An 18,502-nucleotide genomic window follows, 5' to 3' on the forward strand; every position below is an offset into this window, starting at 1 on the left:
AGAGCCCTTAGGGGGAGGAACGCTGCGCTCAGCGCCTCATGCCCTCACAGCGCACTCACTGCTCGGGACAGCAGTGGTGACGACGGCTCCCAGGTCGCCCCGGGGCCGGGCTACCCCCGCAACCGCCCCACAGGAACCGGGCCCCCGGCCAGCACTCGCCTCCCCTCAGCGCCCGCCCCCGCTGCCTAAGATGGCGGCCCCGCCCGCACCCACAATGCTCCGCGGGCAGCCGCCGCGCTTCCGGGTGCGGGCCCAGGAGGGCGGCGGGTCCAGCACTGCGTGAGGGGCGAAGTTTCCCCGACCGGATGCGAACGAGCGGGTGGACGGAGCAGGAGAGAGCCGCGCCCGGACCATGAGGTTCCGACTGTGCTTGGTCCCTGCCCTGCTGTTGCTGTGGGAGCCGGGCGGGCTGGAGGCGTTGGGTCGCCGGCCGCGCCAGCAGCGCTACGGTAAGGGGCAGGGCGAGATCACGACAGCCGCGGGAGGGGGTGTGAGGGAGAGACCACTGCTGGGGGGACAGGGGCACGCTCACCTCCGCTGGGGGGTAGCGGTGGGCTGTGGGGTGGGGAGAGAGCACTGCCGAGGGGCGGGAGGCTGGGGAGAGAGCACCCCCGTGGGGAGACACACCCTCCTCCGCCTGGGGGTAGAGGGGGGAATGGAGGGAGCGGTGTGGGGCAGGAAGCGGTGTGAGACACGGGAAGGAGCTAGGGACCCTGTGGCCTAGCTGAGCACCCGCCTTGAAGGCCCGTGGTGGTGGGCAAGGCCGTGGCCTGCTCCCCTGCCTACCCCCGGGTGGGTGGGTGTGTGCTGGGGAGACCCGGGGCGCGGGCATCCCTGGACGCCGTCTAGGCCCCGTCCCTCCAGGTGTGGCGGTGGTCCCCTCTTTAGCTGAAGGCATCACTGATGGGCTGTGTTTGGGGATCATTGCTCTCTACGGGGGGTGATGAGACCACTCTATCTTCACACTGAAGGTCTGCTAAAGTGTTTTCCTCACAGGAGTTTGCATTGTGTTACGGCAGGATAATCATATAAATGGCTTCCCTTCATAGTTCTGGTTGGAGAGTCACCGTTGCAGAGAGCCTGAAGCTATTGGAGCTGAATGTGACTTCTAGAAAGCTTAACATGGAGGAGGACTGTTGTGTTATTTAACTTACGTAAACTTAGTTTTGCATCTAAACTTTTACTTCAGAGCAAAGAAGTTGCAAACTTCTGTTTGATAAGCAAAAGCTCATCACTGAAATGGCAGATGAGCTCTTGTGAGAGGCAATGATCATCTCTTCTTAACCCAGTCAGATGTTCTGTCTCCAGTTGGTGTGGCCAGTGGTAACTGCTTGAAGTCCCCTTTCTCTGCTTACATCTCTTGGCAGATTTCCCAACTGGTGTCCAGGCTGCGCTGTGTCCAGGCTGCGCCTCTGCCTCCCTCTCCCACACCTGAGGTGAACTTGTGGTTCTGTGCAGACCTCAGCAAATAGTGAGAGTAGTAAGCTGGGAAGGATAGGGTTCAGTGGTGGGTGCTCCAGGAAGCGTAACAGAAACAGAACAAACACAGCATGTCTTTTCAATGTCAGGCAGGTCAGGGAGCTCCTCAGACAGAGGTTGCATCTTGGGCAGTCAGATTTTTATGCCTTCTAAAGGACCTATCTGCTATGAATTTGTGTAATCTTTATCGGATACCTTTTGTATTCTCGGCCTCCGTACCACCATGCCTGGACTATGAGCCCTTCAATTTTATGAAATACTGCATGGAGGAAAAACTCCTTTTTTCTGTTTCTAAATTTTTACTATTTCTGTTGTCAGAAATGGTGAATATGGAAGAATTATTCATTTTGTCTCCTTTGTAATCGCTTTTTTTGAGTGGGAAAATCTTAGTCTACATAATAATTCTTAGTATGGAAAAAAAAAATCATGACTTTATTGGTCTATTTCTATTGGATTTTTATTTGAGGTGTATGACACCAGGACTGCAAGGCAGTATCTGTGATACAAAGGTACCAAAGATTTATAGTCATGAATGCTTTTGGGTTTGTTTTCTTTCTGAGTAGTTTTTTGGCCTTTTTTGCTGTTAGTCACTCCAAGATATCTTTTTTTTTTTTAGTATTTTTGAGTGGTAATAACTATGCTGAAATACTTCGTGTAGATATAGCAAGAATTTCTTTTCCTCATGTGTTATTTTACACTGAATTTCATCAAACATTTTCTTCTGTCATTCAGTAAACCAAATATAGAAAAGCATTTTGCGAGGGGAGCTTGAAAAATCCAGGTGTGCTCCATTAACTATGTTATGTTTATTCACATACTTCATTCTTTCAGAATGCTAGTATATGAGGCACTGCTTCCTTTGTATCTTATTTAGTCACAGGTGTAGTAATTCAGGCTTTGTTGTTATTATTACCTGTTTGTTGGGTAGGGACATAGAGTGTATTTGTTGATTAGGCCCCTGGATGATACCTGGAGTGGAAATTGGTGCTGCATTTACCACCTTTCAGGCCGCCTGCAGCAGGAGCAGTGGCACCATACTTGCATACCACAATTAGTAGTTGACCAGTTTAATTTTTTCAGTGCTTTATAACTCTTGGGTTAACACGTTAATGTCCTGTTGACTTATTGCTCATTTTCTTGGATTGTTCTAAAGCCCCATTTTTTGAGTCTTGGAGGCTGGTCTTTTGCGTCATCCTATTGGGACAAGCTTTTGGGGATATTTTTAGTCTCCTCTGCATTGAATGCTAAGGTCAGTTATTCTCTTAGGTACTGGCCTTTAGCATCCATTCTTGGGGTCATCTTTGTAGCTTACTTGTTTTACAAGCCCCTTTGATTATTTTCCAGCTGGTTTCTTTTGATATAATAAAAGCTATTTCAGGTATTAGCTTTATGTTTTTTACAAGCTGCTCTTCAAAATATTTTTGACTGCTTCACTGTAAGTTTATGTTCTTCTTTCGCTGGAGTTCTGTTGTCCTCATCTTACACACAGCTTGGTTTTCTGAAGTATCTTTTCCTTCTAATAACTTCAACTTTGCTATTTTGGGAGCTCTGTTTAACCACAGAGCTTGAGTTTTGTGAACCGAAATCAGATTTCTAATGAGCAGTATCTTTAAGGAAGTTTCAAGGATTGCCATTTTGTGACTTCTATTAAGAACTTTCTTGCTTGTTTCTCTAAAAGTTCACTTTTTCAGGAAGGAAAAAAATGGTTATATAGCGAAAAATAGCATTTGACAAAGAGTAAGTAGATAAAAAGACATGGGTCATTTCCCAGCATTTTTCAGCTGAAGTAATCTTAGGGTGTGGTGCTCCTGCAGTCTAAACTGATCTAAATTGGGACTGCCATAATCCTGGCCTCAGCTTTCTGATCCCTTCCCCATTCCTGTGAGCACATTCACAGAGCTAAGCTGCTTGGAAGCTAATCACTTTTTTTTTTTGGTAAGGGGTAGGGTGTCTGCATTTGGGTGTTTTGTGTTTGTGGAGTCCGCTCTCTGGACTAGCTCACAGCGTGACTGTCCAAGTACCTGCCCTGTGTGCTGGGGGGGTGGTGGGGCTTGTGCTTAAGGTGAGGGATGAAGGTGGGATGGTATCCACCTCAGTTTGTTGCCTTTAGATGATCTGGAAGTGATGTTGTTTTTAATGACATTGACAGCAGGGATTAATTTCTGGGAGAAGTGTGACTACTAGTCAATGCAATGACTGTTGTTATAATAATGTCTCTGAAAAATTAATGTCAACTCTTTTGAAACTTTTCTCTCCGTTGTCATTTATCTCTGAAGATAACCTTTTATGACTATTAAATATTAATGCTGTTTGTCTTGGAGCTCAGACGTATCTGAATGATAACAGGGCTTAATGTACTTAAAACAAATAGCAGTGCAAATACTCAGCTTCCATGCTGTTGAATATATCACTGAATATATCTAAAGAACTGCTTGAATCTGGTTTACAACACAGTGGTATTAGTAGTGCGCTACCACTGAGCTGCATGTATCCAGGATTGCCTGGAATAGAGTCTGTATGTAAAATGTGTCTTACTCTACTGTTTTCTGTTCTGAATGAGATCTTCTTATCACAAGCTAGGCAGGGAACTGAAAGAAATAAGATAGCTGTCACTATCCTGGGCAGATGCTGTTCTGTGAATCACGCACTGGTGGTCGTCTTCTACCTGCTATATTGCATTAATAAAATCTGAGGCAGGTAACCCGGCCTTGAATTGTTTTTTTCTTCACACTGCTCAAATACCACACAGAACTCAAAACAAACTGCATGAACTAAAGAAATGACCCATTATAAATGGTTCAGTATAAATCTACGTAATGCACATCAAAAGACTAGAATTTACAAGTTGTTGAGTGAAAAAAGCAAATAATGGTGTTGATGAATAAACTGGGGGAGCTGTGTGATACAGAGGGCAGCATAACAGCATTCGCAGCCAGTTTTGAATGCTCCTTCACACTTGGTGTGCCAAAGTGCAGGAAGTCCATAAGGCCAGGAGTGTAACTGGCTGCCAAAGAGTTAAGGGGTTGGAAGTTCAGCTCAGTGTCAAGAGTGCACAGTGAGATAATTAGTGGCAAAATCCTTATGCAAGATTAAAATTCTTCCTTCTGGACTGAAGCATCTGTTGGAGACTAAGACAAGACCTAGGTAAGGGCCAGATGATTAATTTCCCTACTGTAATCTACCATTTTTGTTACTGTTTCTTACCCCATTTTCGTCTCCTTTGGTGACTCTTTTGGATTGAGCTGGTTTTGCAGTTTGACTCCGGAAGCTGAAGGTTGGGTGTGTATTTCACCATGCACTACATGGAGGAGAATCCAAGAACACACAGCCTAATAGCAGCATGTTGCAGTGTGTTATACCAGCCTGGGATGCTGTGGGATTATTTAAAAATCGTTGCAGGAATTTGTAGATGTAGTGTTTCCGTGGTGTATAACAGGCTAAGTAATAACCATACAGTCCTTTGTACACTTTGTCTCTGTATAAGCAGCAAATGCTTCATGTAGATGTGGCCTTATTGAATGCAAGTTATCAGTGCGATTTTTGCGTTGTGGATTGGCAGTCTGTTCTGTGGAGGTACTTAATATCAAGGTTTTAAAGTACTTTTCTTGGGTTTGTTTTCTTTTTTCTTGTGAATCACTCAATGTTTCCATTTCTAACTGGAAAAAAAAAGAAAATGTGATAAAAGTGTAATTCCTGAGAGAAGTACTTAAAGTCAACAAAGTGAAGAATGTCAACACTAGATTAAATTCTAATTATTAAGAATTACCCTTAACTGTTGCAAGATTTTTGTAATGGGAACATAATCAAGTGCTCAGTGTGAGTTTGGTTTTCAGTAGTGCCAATTTGGTCTGACCTCTAAGCAGCCAAAAAGTAAAATTTTTGTTTGCATTTAAGATCTGGGGTGGTTTTATTTTCCTTTCCCCCCCACCCTAAAAAATGATAACTTTGCTGATAGCAGCAGTGACTCATCTCAGTTTCAAGTTTCTGCTACTCTGGAATTTTTTTGCGTGTGTGCAAAAGCCCCAGCACAGTTTTCTGCTCTGCGGCTGGAAGGGCCAAGCAAGGAAGTGCAGCCAGCCAGCTCTTAAGCGCAGGGTTCTCCTGATTGCACTCTAACGTTACACCAGGATTTAATTATGCCTTTAGTAGTCAGTAGAGATTTATCTTTGAGATAGAAGTTTATATTTAACTTGTATTGTAAACAGGTTGATTTCCCCCCCCCCCCCCCAGCTTTTTTTATAAACTGCAGGAGTCCGAGTTTGCCTGTTTCCCAGACTGACCGAGGGAAATCCTTTGCTGTGTGTAATAAAAGGTTAACCAAGAGCCAGGTTTCTTTAACAAAAAGCAGTCCATCCTGCTGTCCTGTTCTACAGATTTCATATGCCACCCTCCAACTTGTTTGTTTTGGGGCTATCCTGCAACCCTCTCAATGGTTCTGATGGTCTTCCAGATGTCTTTTTTATTTTTGCAGATGTGTGTGACTGTACTGCTTTCCAGCCTGCAACTTGCATGCTTTTTAGCCCATATTTGTCACTTGTGCCCTGCATCTCTTCACAATATCCATCCTTGTCTTCCTGTGCTGCTCTTAATATGCATTATTTGTACTTTTTTTTTTCCTCCTTGATATTGGCATTTTTAACCTACATGGGACGTGGACTAGGGAGTGGGAAGGGAAAGGGGCTGTGTTATTGAGGGAGGCACCTATAGTTGCCACCCACTCGATGCTGCTGATCTGTAATTACTGAGGTGTTGAACAAGAACATGGTATCCCTTGCATTCCTTGGTTTCCTTTCTCATCTTTTCAGATGGTTACTGAAATCGTAGAATTCTACCTGTGACGTGCCTTGAATTTTGGACAGTCATGTCTGAGCGAGTCCAAAGTCATATCCATGAGGAGAAGAGATGCTGTCAGATGGGGGTGGGAGGGGTTGATCTCAGAAGTGTAGCCCTGGCAGTAATTAGTCTCTACCTAGAATCGGTCCACTCAAACTTATTTTGTGACACAGCAGGATTTTGTGGTATCTAAGCGCAGTAGTGAGGCTGACAGTTTTTGGAGAGCCAGACAAATGATCTGTTTCCAGAGAAGACTACATCCTGTGACTTGGCTGTTCTTGTCTGCAGGATATATGAAAGCATGTGATTTTGGGTTTTTTAGGTTGGGTTTTTTTTGTTGTTTTGAGGGGTTTTTTTGAGCATTGACTCATATGATGCTATTCTGGTTTAAGATGAGACAGCTGTATTGCCCTTGTTTCACTTTGAGTATGAGAATGTTAATTCAGGGGGCTTCCTTATTTTTTATAAAGTCAATATTTGAGCAGGATATTGCATTCTTTTTTTCAAAAAGTGTTTTCTGCTTTCACTAATAGAACAGACTGAGCTGTTGAATAACATAGGTCCAACAGAATAAATGTTTTTGCTCACTGGTCCCTATTTAAGTTGTGTTTAGTGAAGGAGAAAATTTGCAAGGTTGAAAAGTGTATGAGGTAACATGTAGGAGCCATTGGGGGTATTCAAAACCACCAGAAATAGCAGTTTAATTATCTGTATGGCTTCTGTTAAACAGAATTTGCACCCTTAAGGAAATATTCACACTGTCCAGAAACAGATGTCTATTTTACTGTAGGGAAGAAACTTTGGAGTAGTATAAGGGTGCAGCTATATGAACAGGTTTTTCCTGAGATGAGCTAAAGAGTGTTTTGTAGGTTGTTAATTTTTCACGGTATCTATGACTGGGCACTTCTCCACATGTGGTAAGTACGGAGTAGTTTACCCTGTGTAACTGCAGGAAAAGTATACCATGGAGTAGCTGGTAGACAGTAAATCGGCAGCCTACCTTACCTCCCAGCGCGAAGTCTGTGTAACTGTACCCTGAGGCTTTGTGCTGTGCTGGTGACTAACTGGGTTCAGGCACCTTGTTTTCTCACGTGGTTTAGCAAGTTTGGTGCAGTTGAGATCGAGTCAAAAACATGCCTTTTAAAACATTCAGCAATGCTGATGTCGCTGGCCATTCTTACTAACAGGTTTGTCTAGAAATGTGCTTTAACAGGGTGTAAACCTTTATCCTGTTACAGTTTATAAGCAGGCTGACATACATTCGGTTTTTGTTTTGAACCAGTTTCTCGCGCAAGTTCTTCTGTCTACGTGTACTTGACGAGCAAAACAGCAGTCACTCTTTGGCGGAAATAGGTAAACATGATTTATCTAAACTGTTAAAAGCATGGGCTGTTTTGCATGGGACATTTCAATTCACTTTGTTTTCTGTCTTTGGCAATGGCTCTGTACCAGATGTACTGGAGAAAGATGTAACAGCACGTGTAATGAGCTGTTATGGAACAGCTTTCCCACAGATGGATCTTCTCAATGTGTCCTCTTCATCAACAGTCTCCTAAAAGCAATGTAAATTGTTAAGAGAAGGTATCCATAAACATTTAGGTATGATGGCATCACCTGCCTGGTGGAGAACGTTTGTGTGCCCAGTTGAGAAATTCATATACTGAGGTATGAATGTATTGGCCTTCTCCATTAGCACTCCCTGGAATGGTGCTCCAGTCAAATGATCCCGCTATATTGCAGCCGGTAACCAGCTGTTACCACAAACACGAGGGCAGCTGTTTTATGTTGGGTGATGGAGACTTGCTTTAGCTCATATGGTTAAAGTTGGAAAGACTTCAGTCTGTGCTTCCTGGTCCAAATTCTGACTGAGGCTGTGAATTATATTTGAAATGACTGTATTTGGTTACTTTAATTACATAATTTTTATGTATGAAGAGGAGCATTATTTGAAGAATAATAAAACAAGTAACAATAAAGAATATGAAGCCCCTCAACCATTCACTCCTCAGCTGAATCAGAAAAATTATTAGCTGCTTACAAGCTTTTTGTTAAGCATTTGATATCCATTGGAAATCAGCTCAAGATCAGTACTCAGGTGATAGTCAATGAGTGCTGCACAAAGACAGGCTGGAGCCCTTTTTTCAGACTTGGAGATGCCCATGATTTAACAGTCACAGCAAACTCCTCCCCAGGAGTGTTTGCTGTGCTTGTTCTAGGGCTGCTTCCTGTAGGCTTGTCATCCCATCCCAGTGCCTTTTGACTGGAGATTATTTCTGCTTTTATTCCCTTTGGGATGGTAGGAGAAAAAGCTGCAGTCATGCCTGCAAACCCCTCTGATCCTCATGTGGTCATTTTTAAATCCTGAAAGTAATATTTTTCAGTATTGTTGGATCTTGTGTTTATATCTTCTGGGTTAAAACAATGCTTCTAGATAAGCTTAACCTTTCTATAAGTAATGTGGTTCAAAAGAAAGCTTATGAAATGGCTGACTTACCACATTTACTTGTTGCTTTCTGGGCAATAGACTGGGCATGAGATCATGGGAATTTACTGTTCTGCTTATGAAGGCTGAGCTGGTTGGAGAAGGATGCCATTGGTATTTGAATTGGTAGCTGAGCACTTGAAGAGAAACCGCCTCGTTTAAAAAATATGCAGTGGCCTCCAACTCAGTAAGCTAAGCTGTTGCCCAGCACATTCTTGAGCTCTTGGCTGCTGGAGTAGCCTGCTGCAATGCATACTGGCCCATAAATTACTTAAAAGATACCTTCCTGTGTCTTCTAAGTTGCAAAGTCTAGTGGCAGTAGGCTTTTAGCCTTGAAATGAGTGGAAGAAAAGGAGGAAACAGTTGGGGAGTTCAGAGGCGGGGGCAGAGGTAAAGTCACTGCTGTGGATTTCTTCTTGAGGACTTTAGGGTATCATCTTTGTCACTGATGTTCCTTCCCTGTTTCTCTTACAAACCTGGGATGTGTACGTTCTGGTAAGGTCCCCCCCCTCAGTGGAGAAGGTGCGATGTAAGTGAAGGCTGGTGATCATAAATAAATATGTGGGATATCAGGATGAAATCAAGGTGTCCTTCTCCAAAAAGAGAGGAATGCAGAAATCTAGGGGGGGGCCAAAAGGGAAGGAACTGTAGGAAAGGGGTTTGGGAAAACCTGAGTCAGTTCGGTGCTGTTGAAGCCCAAGGGAAATGGCTCTTGGACCTTAGTGAAGATAATGAGGAAGGAATGCCAGAAAGATTATTAAACTTGAATAAAAAGTAGTCAAGTATGTGCTTGCTGTGGCTCCCATCCACAGACTGCTGTACAATTGGACTCTGTACAGTTCTGTATTTTGTTTAAAATAATGACACTTCATCTTTTATTTTCAATAAGCCATGACTATGGATTCATTTTTCACAGTATGAAAATTTTACAGAAAAATGTTGGTTTGAGTGTGTTACCAATATATTTTTCCACATCTGCCTGATACCTGAACTGGTTCACAGATTTATGTCTAACAGCAGCAACACATCTTAAGTCTTTACTTATGTCACAAGTAAAATTAAAAGCAAACAGATTTAGGAAGGGTAAGAGGAAGTATGAACAAGTGCATTCTTGTTTCAGGGTTACAGGAACTAGGAGTGTCCTGTGTTTCATTTGTTACTTTAACGGAATCATCTTACTCATCTTCATCAACTCTGTAGGTCTTGTTCTTACTACCCTTCCTATGTCTCTGTGAGGCATTTCAAGAAGAGTGTTTGTGTGTGTTGAGGTGGAGCAGAACTTCTGAAGTTCTCCTTGCTTCCAAATAAAAAACTCTAATTTCTTTAGCAGACTTCTTAGTTCTCTTGCGACGAAGCTGAGACATTTTGTCTAGCCGTAGTGGCAGATGCATCTTGCTCTTTGGCATGGCCTTCCCCTGGTTCTGGGCTGTACTTTGCAGGCAGAGGTGGAAAGGGGCAGAAGGAGTAGTGTTTGGCAGCTGGGGTTGTGCCTCTCAGGCAGACCTTGTGCTTGGCGAGTCCCTGAGTCGGTAAGTCCTCGAGCAGCGCAGCGGTGGTATCACATCTCTTGCTTCATGGCCAGTGTACCACACACTCTCTCTGTATCATAAACCAACGTTTGGTATCCCATATATCAATGTTCACTTTAATTGAGGGGTCTGCTCTAGCTGAGTGTGTTGAAAGAATCTCAGGTTTAATTACAAGAATTTTAGGTCTAGACAGTTTGATGAGGGTTTTTTTTGGAATTGATTTTTCTCTCCCTGTCCCTACCCTCCTCCCAGGTGTTTCCAGATGACAGCAGATACCAGACCATAAGCAATGATTTATAGTGGGCTTTTTAAAGGAAAGGGATATTTTAGGGGTTTTTAGATATTTGCTCACTGCATGCCTGTAGTGAGGCAGCTCGATAACATGCAGCAAGCTAACGATGAAGGTGCTGCCTGACACACAGCAACTGGGCATGTTAAGAGGGAGGAAAAAAACCCCACAACACGAAGGAAGGTGGTAGAAACTTGGCTTTGCATATAACCTGAAACGCATGGTAATCGATTGCAGGTGCTCTCAACCTGTGGGTTGTAAACAGAAATCAGGAAATTACAACTGCACTGCCCTTCCTGTGTTGCTCAACAGCAGGGGAGGGACAGCCGGGGAGGGAGAAGCCTGGGAACTGCTCGGTGGCTTCTGCTGCAGGAGAAGGCAGCTGTGTTGCCTATCCATCACTTTGCTAGTAGGTCTGGTGCCGGGCCAAGAGGGCTCATCTTTGTTTCTGCAGCTCTCTCGCTTCCAGTGCAGGCAAGCAGATGTGTGCACATACATTGGTGGTTAATTCTTCTCACCCGCCCTCTCGCAAAAGAAAAAGCGAGGTTCTTGCCTTGGACCAAACAGTACGCCTGTTCTTAAAGGCTTTCTTGGTCTTTAGAGGCATGTGTTTGGGGATAAATGATGGTACTGAGTGTCAGTTTAAAAAAAAAAACAACAAAACAACCAAGCTTCAGGAGCTATACCAATCTAGATTTCAAGTTGGCAATCTTGCTTGTTGCACAAGAGGCAGTAAAACTCAGCTTCCTAGTGATGCTGCTCATTTAAAAGTCAAATAAAATAAGATTACTTCACTAGGTGGTGTAAGCTAGTGATCAGGGGCTGTGAAGAAGTGGAAGGCCATTTTCGTTAATGAAAGCCCACTTTGGTATCTGCCATGTCTGGTTTTGTGGCACAACTGGAAATAGAGGAAAAAAGGGGAATTTCTTTAATAAAAAATGACTGGATGAGCACTTCTGCCTCTTGTAAAACACAGTGGACTTCTCATTTGGTGCAGTGAAAAGGGTGAACACCTCTGGCAGAGAAGGAAGATGGCACTGTGGGAATAAGGGCCTCTATTTAAGGCTGTAAATAGCAAATGAATCAATCAGTGCTCGTGGGAGCAAAAGTGGTTGTCAGGTGTCTCGCTGGGTGGTGGGTGCTCCAGAGAGGAGGAACGTGGGGGGGTGCTCCTGGCAACGGGATGCCTTACAAAGCAGCAGGACTCTTTATCAGCAAGAGTCAAACACTGTTGGCAGCTGGCACTGTGCACTTGTTAATGGTGGAAGCATCTGCAGAATATTGACCTGAACTTGTAATTTGTGTGCCGCTTTCCACAGAGGTTCAGGCCCTTGGTCTCCCTCCTCTGTACAAGCTTTCATGTTCTGAGTAGAGAAATCAAAGGTGTTTTGCATGATGATGAGATACTGAGAAACTGGAGTACCTGGAGATGCTTCATATGAGGTGCTTCATTAGTTATTTCTGATTGAGTAAGCTATGCAGCCATCTGTTTTCTGTCTGCTTTCAGACAGAAAGGTAATAAATGCAGTCCTGATCTGCAGTGAATTTGGTAGAAGTTTCCTCGGTTAAATTATTTTCTTCCTCAGACTCGGATGGGGACCAGCAGGTGAGGAGCAGAATGATTCACTCCAGAGGAGTGGGGATAGTCTCCCTGGTTTACTTTCCAGGGGGCAGCCAGGGAGGGCATTGGCTCAGCACAGCTGTGGCAGTAAAAGTGATGGCTTGGTCACTCTAAAATTGTGATAAGAAATGAGCTAAATTCTTTACCCCTCTCAGATCATGCCTTGTCTTGCACTACAACTTCTACTTGCCTACACACAATGCACCTTTACAGAAAGGTAATTGCACCTTCCTGTGCAATAATTATTCTAAAATTAGAGCAAACTGTGATATTGCTGTTGAAACGGGAGGCTCTGTTTTGCTGTGTTATGTGTGCATTTGTGAAAGAGAGAGTCTCTTGAAACTAAAACTTTCCTTGTGGTTCTTCCAGACACAGTTGAGTCCATGCTTTCAGACTACGACATCCTTTCTCAGTCTAGCATCCAGCAACACTCACTGAAGAAGAGGGACCTCCAGCCTGAAACACATGTAGAGAGGCTCTTAAGTTTTTCAGCCCTGCAAAGGTAATTAAACTGAAGGCAAATATTACACTGTTTCGTTGCTGATGATTTATGTGATGAACAATACCAAACCCAGAAATAGTTATCTTGTTTTCTGTCATGACTGGCCAGTTCTTCTAAGTTAGTGATCTGCATGGTTATATGGCTTCAGAGAGGTTTAGAGGAAACAGAAGAATAAGTTGAGTTGCATTATATTGCACTGTTTGCTAAAGTGGCAGTGATTTTAAGATTTCTTTTGCATCCCACTTCTATCTCATCTTGGCATCATAGTTATACTTATGGACTGTCCCCTGGTTCTTGAAAAATCTTTGCCTTCAGTTTGGGGAGTGCACGTGATCTGTTGCTCAAGAGTTTTTGTTGGTTTTTTTTTAATGGAGGTTTAATCATCTTCCTACTGAGTGTAGATTTCCCATTCAATAAACCACTTCTTTTAATAATTATTTTTTTACAAGACAGGAAATAGAAGGACAGGTGAAAGGGGAAGGTTGTAGGGATGCTATTCTGAGTGTCAGAAAAGTGCCTGACAGATTCTGAGTGCTGAAATTGTGAATCTGAAATGGGGGAGCAGGATGAGAATAACGCTTTGTGTTAACAAGTGTAGGTTGATTTTGTTCATATGACATCTGTGTCTATCGTGTTCTCATGTTCCCCATCTGTCATCTACAACTGTTATGCAAGTTGTGAATATGTTTTAAATCTCTAAATGTTTGGAGGGGGGTAGCAAGTATAAAAGGTGAATGGAATCCAATGTCTGGCTGTCCCTGTCTTGCACTCCCTTATGCACCCTTACTTCATGGTGAGGTTGCAATACTGCCAATGATAATTACAGAATAATTGCAGAGGGGGATAACAAAAATCTTTGACCCAAAGCCCACATAAACCAAGAGTCCATGTGGCTCCTTCCAGAGAAGGTTCTCCACTTAGTTCTTGGGATAGCCTTCAGTTTTTGTGACACTGTCATAAAAATCTGCAGAGTTCAGATTTCTGTTTATAGTCTTCTGACTATATTATTTCAGAAAATAAGAACTTTAAGATAATTTAACTTAAATTAGGTGAACAAATTCCTTGGTCTGATTTTCTTTAAATAGTTACCTGTAACTGGTTTTGCTTGACTGCGTATGGAGAAGGTACATCATGAGCAAACCGTGACTGTTTGTGTGTGGTTTTTTGTGGTTCTTTTTTTAAATTAAATACTCTTCATAACTGTAAACATTATTAAAGTGTCAATTACACAGTATATGTTTTTGTAGCCTGCTTATCAGAATTAATGCTTTCAAATTTCTTTGAGACCCTCAGTAAAATGTAGACTGGATATGTCTGTTCTGTGTATACTTTGCTTAAAAATAAATGGAAGTAAATTCTTTTACAGGCACTTTAAATTATACTTAACTGCAACTGCTGAACACTTTTCAGAAAAATTTGAAGCATTAATTGTGGATGGTGAAGGCAAGGAAAAGGACTATCGTGTTCAATGGCAAGACTTTTTCACCGGACATGTCGTTGGTTAGTATGGACTAGACTGTTTCAGTGCTTGAGAAAGAACAGATTTGTACGAGTCTCTTGGCCAAAGTAAATGGTGTGTTGCCCTCATTTTCATCAGATATGATTAGGATGAACAAGTAAACTTAATTCTCATGCCCCTCGGGTTTTCTGTTTTGTTTTTTTTTATGGGGTTTTTTGGTGGGTTTGGATTTTTCTGAGTTATTGTACCAAGGTTCTAAGATAAGACTCTTCTGTTTGGTTTGGCAGAACACAAAGGTATAATTTACTCAAGCAGCAGCTTGTGATTTTTTGAAAATTATAATAGTGGCTTTAATTGCAACTGGAACATAGGACTTAAGTGTTCCTTGTCCCAGAACAGCAGCCCAAGTAGTGATGATGCAGTGTTGCCCAGATTGTTACGTTAAAAGTCTTTAAGATGGTGCTTTTCAGACTACTTTTCTGTAGAGAAAGGTATTTTGCTTAAGTCCAGCACTCATGCTTCTGCTAAGTTGTTTTGGTTTTTATGTTGCCTTTGTGGCGTGGTGAAAGTCTTTTCCACTGGAATGCAGGCTGATGCCATGAAACTGCTGTCCGATAGTGGTAAGATGCAAGCTGCTTTTGTTGGCAGAAATATTCTGTGTCCCATTACTAATCCCCACAGCCATCTCAACACCTTCTGCAAAATTATCAGTTAAATTAAGTATTGATGACTATGACCACTGGGAAGTTATGGTTGGGGGGAGTGCTGGTTCATTTTTTCTTTTTTTCTTTTTTTTCTTTTTTCTTTTCTTTTTCTTTTCTCTCCCCCCCCCCCCCCCCCCCCGCCCTGTAAACTGGACAGTATAGTGTTCTTCAGAGACTGAGGAACATAATTTGACTTGAAGTTTATAGCCAATGAAAAAACCCCAAAACAGTGTCTGTGCAGGAGTGCATGCAAATAGAGCTGAATTAAATTTTTCTGTATGTTAAAGGAGAGCATAATTCCAAGGTTGTGGCCCATATTGGGGATGAAGATTTTACGGTGAGAATCAATACTGATGGAGAAGAATACAATATAGAGGTATGCTTTACTGTTGAAAGCAATATTCAAACAATCATCTCTTTTCCCTGTGGGTGCTTCTCTTTCTAGTTAGTCACATTGACACCTCTGTAGCTCTAAATAGTCTTGGTGGTGCTGTTTGGTTTGGGGTGAGTAGGGAGGAGGGAGAGAAATGTGAAACCAATTTGACTTTTGCAAGTGTTGAATTTTATTAGTGAGTGACATTCTCTGACATTTGCATGGTTTAGATACATCAGGGAGAAGGTATGTTTTAAACAGGAAAGGGTTTTAGAAACAGAAATAGATAACATCAGTAATTAGTGGTGATCATGTCCTCTAGAATAAGAAAAGAAACTATGCAGCCTTCAGAGTTGAGGTCTGTTGAGCTTTCTAAAATTTTGGCTTCGTTAAGTCTTGGAATTTTTCCCACTCTTAAGGCTTTATTTGAAAATCTGATATTTTTCCTTGCTTCCTTGTTTCTGTTTTTTCACCACTTTAATTGCTTGTGTTATTTTAAACTATTTGAAAAAATATTCAGCAAATAAATAATTAGAGACTGTCCTAATGAGTTGTTCAGTGCAGTATATTCCCAGACACAAGCTTTATTAGAATTGCTGAATAATAGTAATTATGGCTGAGTGTTGTATGGATATTGTAATTGTCTCCAGACTCAAGGATATGCAGAATTACAGGTCAACCTGAGAAATCCAGACGTGTTAAAGTATAAAAATGTGTTTAGAATACCCAAACCGCTGTACTTGCGTTTTGCATTAAGAACGTATAGTAGCTGTTTGATTGTGATTTAAAGCATTTTTTGTGTTTGTGGTCCAGAGCAATATAAGCATGTCTCAGTTCCCCATGCAGCCTCGCTGGCCGCATCTGTACAACTAAATAAAGGCAGGCAGCGGTGTGGAGGCTCCAGCTTGCCCACACTGCCTAGCTGTTGGCATCCCCAGGGCAACTTCAGCCCCTAACCAGCCTTGGATGAGATGATGGTGTGAGACCGTTTCCAAAAGGCAGCATGGACAAAGCCACTCTGCCCTTGTCTTCCTTTGCTTTCATAGCCTTCATGTAAATGCCTGGTGCCCTCGTACCTTGCCTTAGGATGCAAAATGTGTGCCCTCAGTTTCGCACTGTAGACAGATGGCTGCTGGGCCAGCACAGCCTTCGTGTTTCAGGACCTTTTTGCTATGAATTGAGAGCACAGTGTGCTCAGTAGCAGTTGTCTGAAGTTGAAAGACCACTGCCTAAGGGCCAGAGGAGACCCAGGCCCAAGCACTCTGCAGTGTGGACATGGGCGGTCTGTACTACTTGGCCTTGCCCAAAGAACAGATCCTGGCCGTGTTGTATTTGGTGGTGTTGTGTACAGATAATAATAGGGATATGTTAGTAAAAACAAAAAAAGAGATGGTCAGTATGCATCTGCTATGGGAATTAGGAAAACCATGGGATTTCAGTTTTCTTTTTTTCTTTGCTTTTGGAGAAATTTTCATGCTTAAGTGACTTGGGTAGCTATTGAACATTGAAGAGCCTGCCTTCTGCCGTGAAGACTGCGTTCTGCTATGCGCTTAGGTATTCTCTGATATCTGCCAGCTCCTGTGATTCTGGTCAGTGCGTTTGTTAGCATAGTCTAAGCATGGCTGCGCCAGACTCCATGCTGTTGCAGAGGGAGCAGAGAAGCCTGAGATGCCTCCTCAGCTTGCTCGCATTCTGGAAAGGGAAAAAAATTCTGTCTCTTCTGCAGCCTTATCAGGTGGCTGCTGCTGCTCTGTTGAGATGATCTTAGATTTTTGGATGCCTGTGTACCATAAAAGAATCGAATTCTGTTGGCTTTCTTGGGTTTGTCTTTTTATCAATAGACTTATTGCCATGGGTGAAATTATCGTAGTCCAATGTATTTGTGCGTGTGTACACATAAAGCTGTGGAGATTTGATGGAACATAAATACAATTTTTTACTTATATAGACTTAGTCTTTCATTCACTGTGTTCCTAACTAATTGGATTTCTGTTCTTCTTGTACTGTCAGCCACTGTGGAGATTTGTAGACAATGTGCAAGATGAAAGACTGCTGGTCTACAGATCTGAAGATATTAAAGATTTCTCACGATTGCAGTCCCCCAAAGTGTGTGGTTATTTAAAGCTGAACGAAGAAGAACTGTTGCCAAAAGGACTGGAAGACAGGAAGCAAAATGAAGGTGAGTGTCCGTACCCTGGGAGAGCAGCATCTTTGCTTGAATTCTGGCTGTGTAGGCAAGTAAGATCAAAACCTGGGCAATAATCTGTGTTGCTGTTCCTAGTTTAACTATTAACTCTTTAAATTCATTGTTGGGGGAAAAGAAGCTGCACTCTTCCTCATGCCTGCTTCCCATCCAAAAAAGCCCTAACAAGTGATAAAAGGAAGAAACTGTCACTCAGGGCATGTTTCTTCCTGGCTTGTTGGAAGGATGTTTGGCCCTACCAAAGCGTAGGCTAAGGAGAGGAAGCTATTTTATCAGGCCTAAGTAGTGGTTGTTGTGATAGCTGGCAGTGACGTAGGTACGCTTTCTAAGGAGAACATGAAAACAATGTTGTACTTCTGTGCACTGTGCAGCAGGACCTATTTGGCCTCAGTGGTCGCTCAAGAATCTGTCTTGAGCTATGATGGGTTTTTGAGTTTTCAGCTCCTCTTTCCTCTGTCCTCTGCATGTGTCAGCATGTGGGATAATGACTAGGAACAGGAGGAGGAGAGGTGTTAAGGCTGAGGTGATGACCATAAAAGCTCTGTAGGTAAATAGACTTCACTACTATACATTCCTTTCCTTACAACAAGTTTGAGGACTGTTATGAAGACAAAATTTAAGAATAGTTATTAAAAAACAAACCAAAACTAGACATCCCAGTCTCCCCCCCAAAACCCATCCAAACTCACAGTTGTGTCTTAAATGAGGATAATAGAGACAGCAGTGGCAGTTTTACTGAGTGTTTATTTAATTGTATTTAAAATGTTCACATTAGCAAGCATCCATCGGAAGAAAAGAACTGTTCCAGAGAGCTCCAAAAACACGTGCAAGATGTTGGTAGTGGCAGATCATCGTTTTTTCAAGTATATGGGCCGTGGGGAAGAGAGTACTACTATAAACTATTTGGTAGGTAAATATACTCTTACAATTTGCTAGAGTAATGGAGGAAAAAAAAATAGTGATTTGGTAGTTAAAACAACATACATGTTATACTGCTTTTCTACAACATACGTATTTATATCATGATT

At 42.5% G+C, this 18,502-nt stretch overlaps 1 protein-coding gene across 2 annotated transcripts in view; it reads left to right on the top strand.

The window, feature by feature from the left end:
* Positions 1-226: 226 nt before the first annotated feature.
* The window catches only part of ADAM17 (ADAM metallopeptidase domain 17), a 37,384-nt gene continuing 19,108 nt past the window's right edge, over positions 227-18,502 (top strand). Inside the window, exons 1-6 of one of the 2 annotated variants that reach the window (XM_075750650.1) lie at positions 227-449; positions 12,603-12,735; positions 14,102-14,235; positions 15,186-15,274; positions 17,282-17,450; positions 18,250-18,380. In XM_075750650.1, coding sequence (XP_075606765.1) covers positions 353-449; positions 12,603-12,735; positions 14,102-14,235; positions 15,186-15,274; positions 17,282-17,450; positions 18,250-18,380 — 753 coding nt within the window. In that variant the 5' untranslated portion in view covers positions 227-352. Of the gene's footprint in view, positions 450-1,075; positions 1,155-12,602; positions 12,736-14,101; positions 14,236-15,185; positions 15,275-17,281; positions 17,451-18,249; positions 18,381-18,502 lie in introns of those variants that run through there. The other variant, XM_075750652.1, reaches the window with a different exon arrangement.

Source organism: Balearica regulorum, chromosome 3 (genome assembly GCF_011004875.1).
Source record: "Balearica regulorum gibbericeps isolate bBalReg1 chromosome 3, bBalReg1.pri, whole genome shotgun sequence".
NCBI classification, from domain to species: domain Eukaryota; kingdom Metazoa; phylum Chordata; class Aves; order Gruiformes; family Gruidae; genus Balearica; species Balearica regulorum.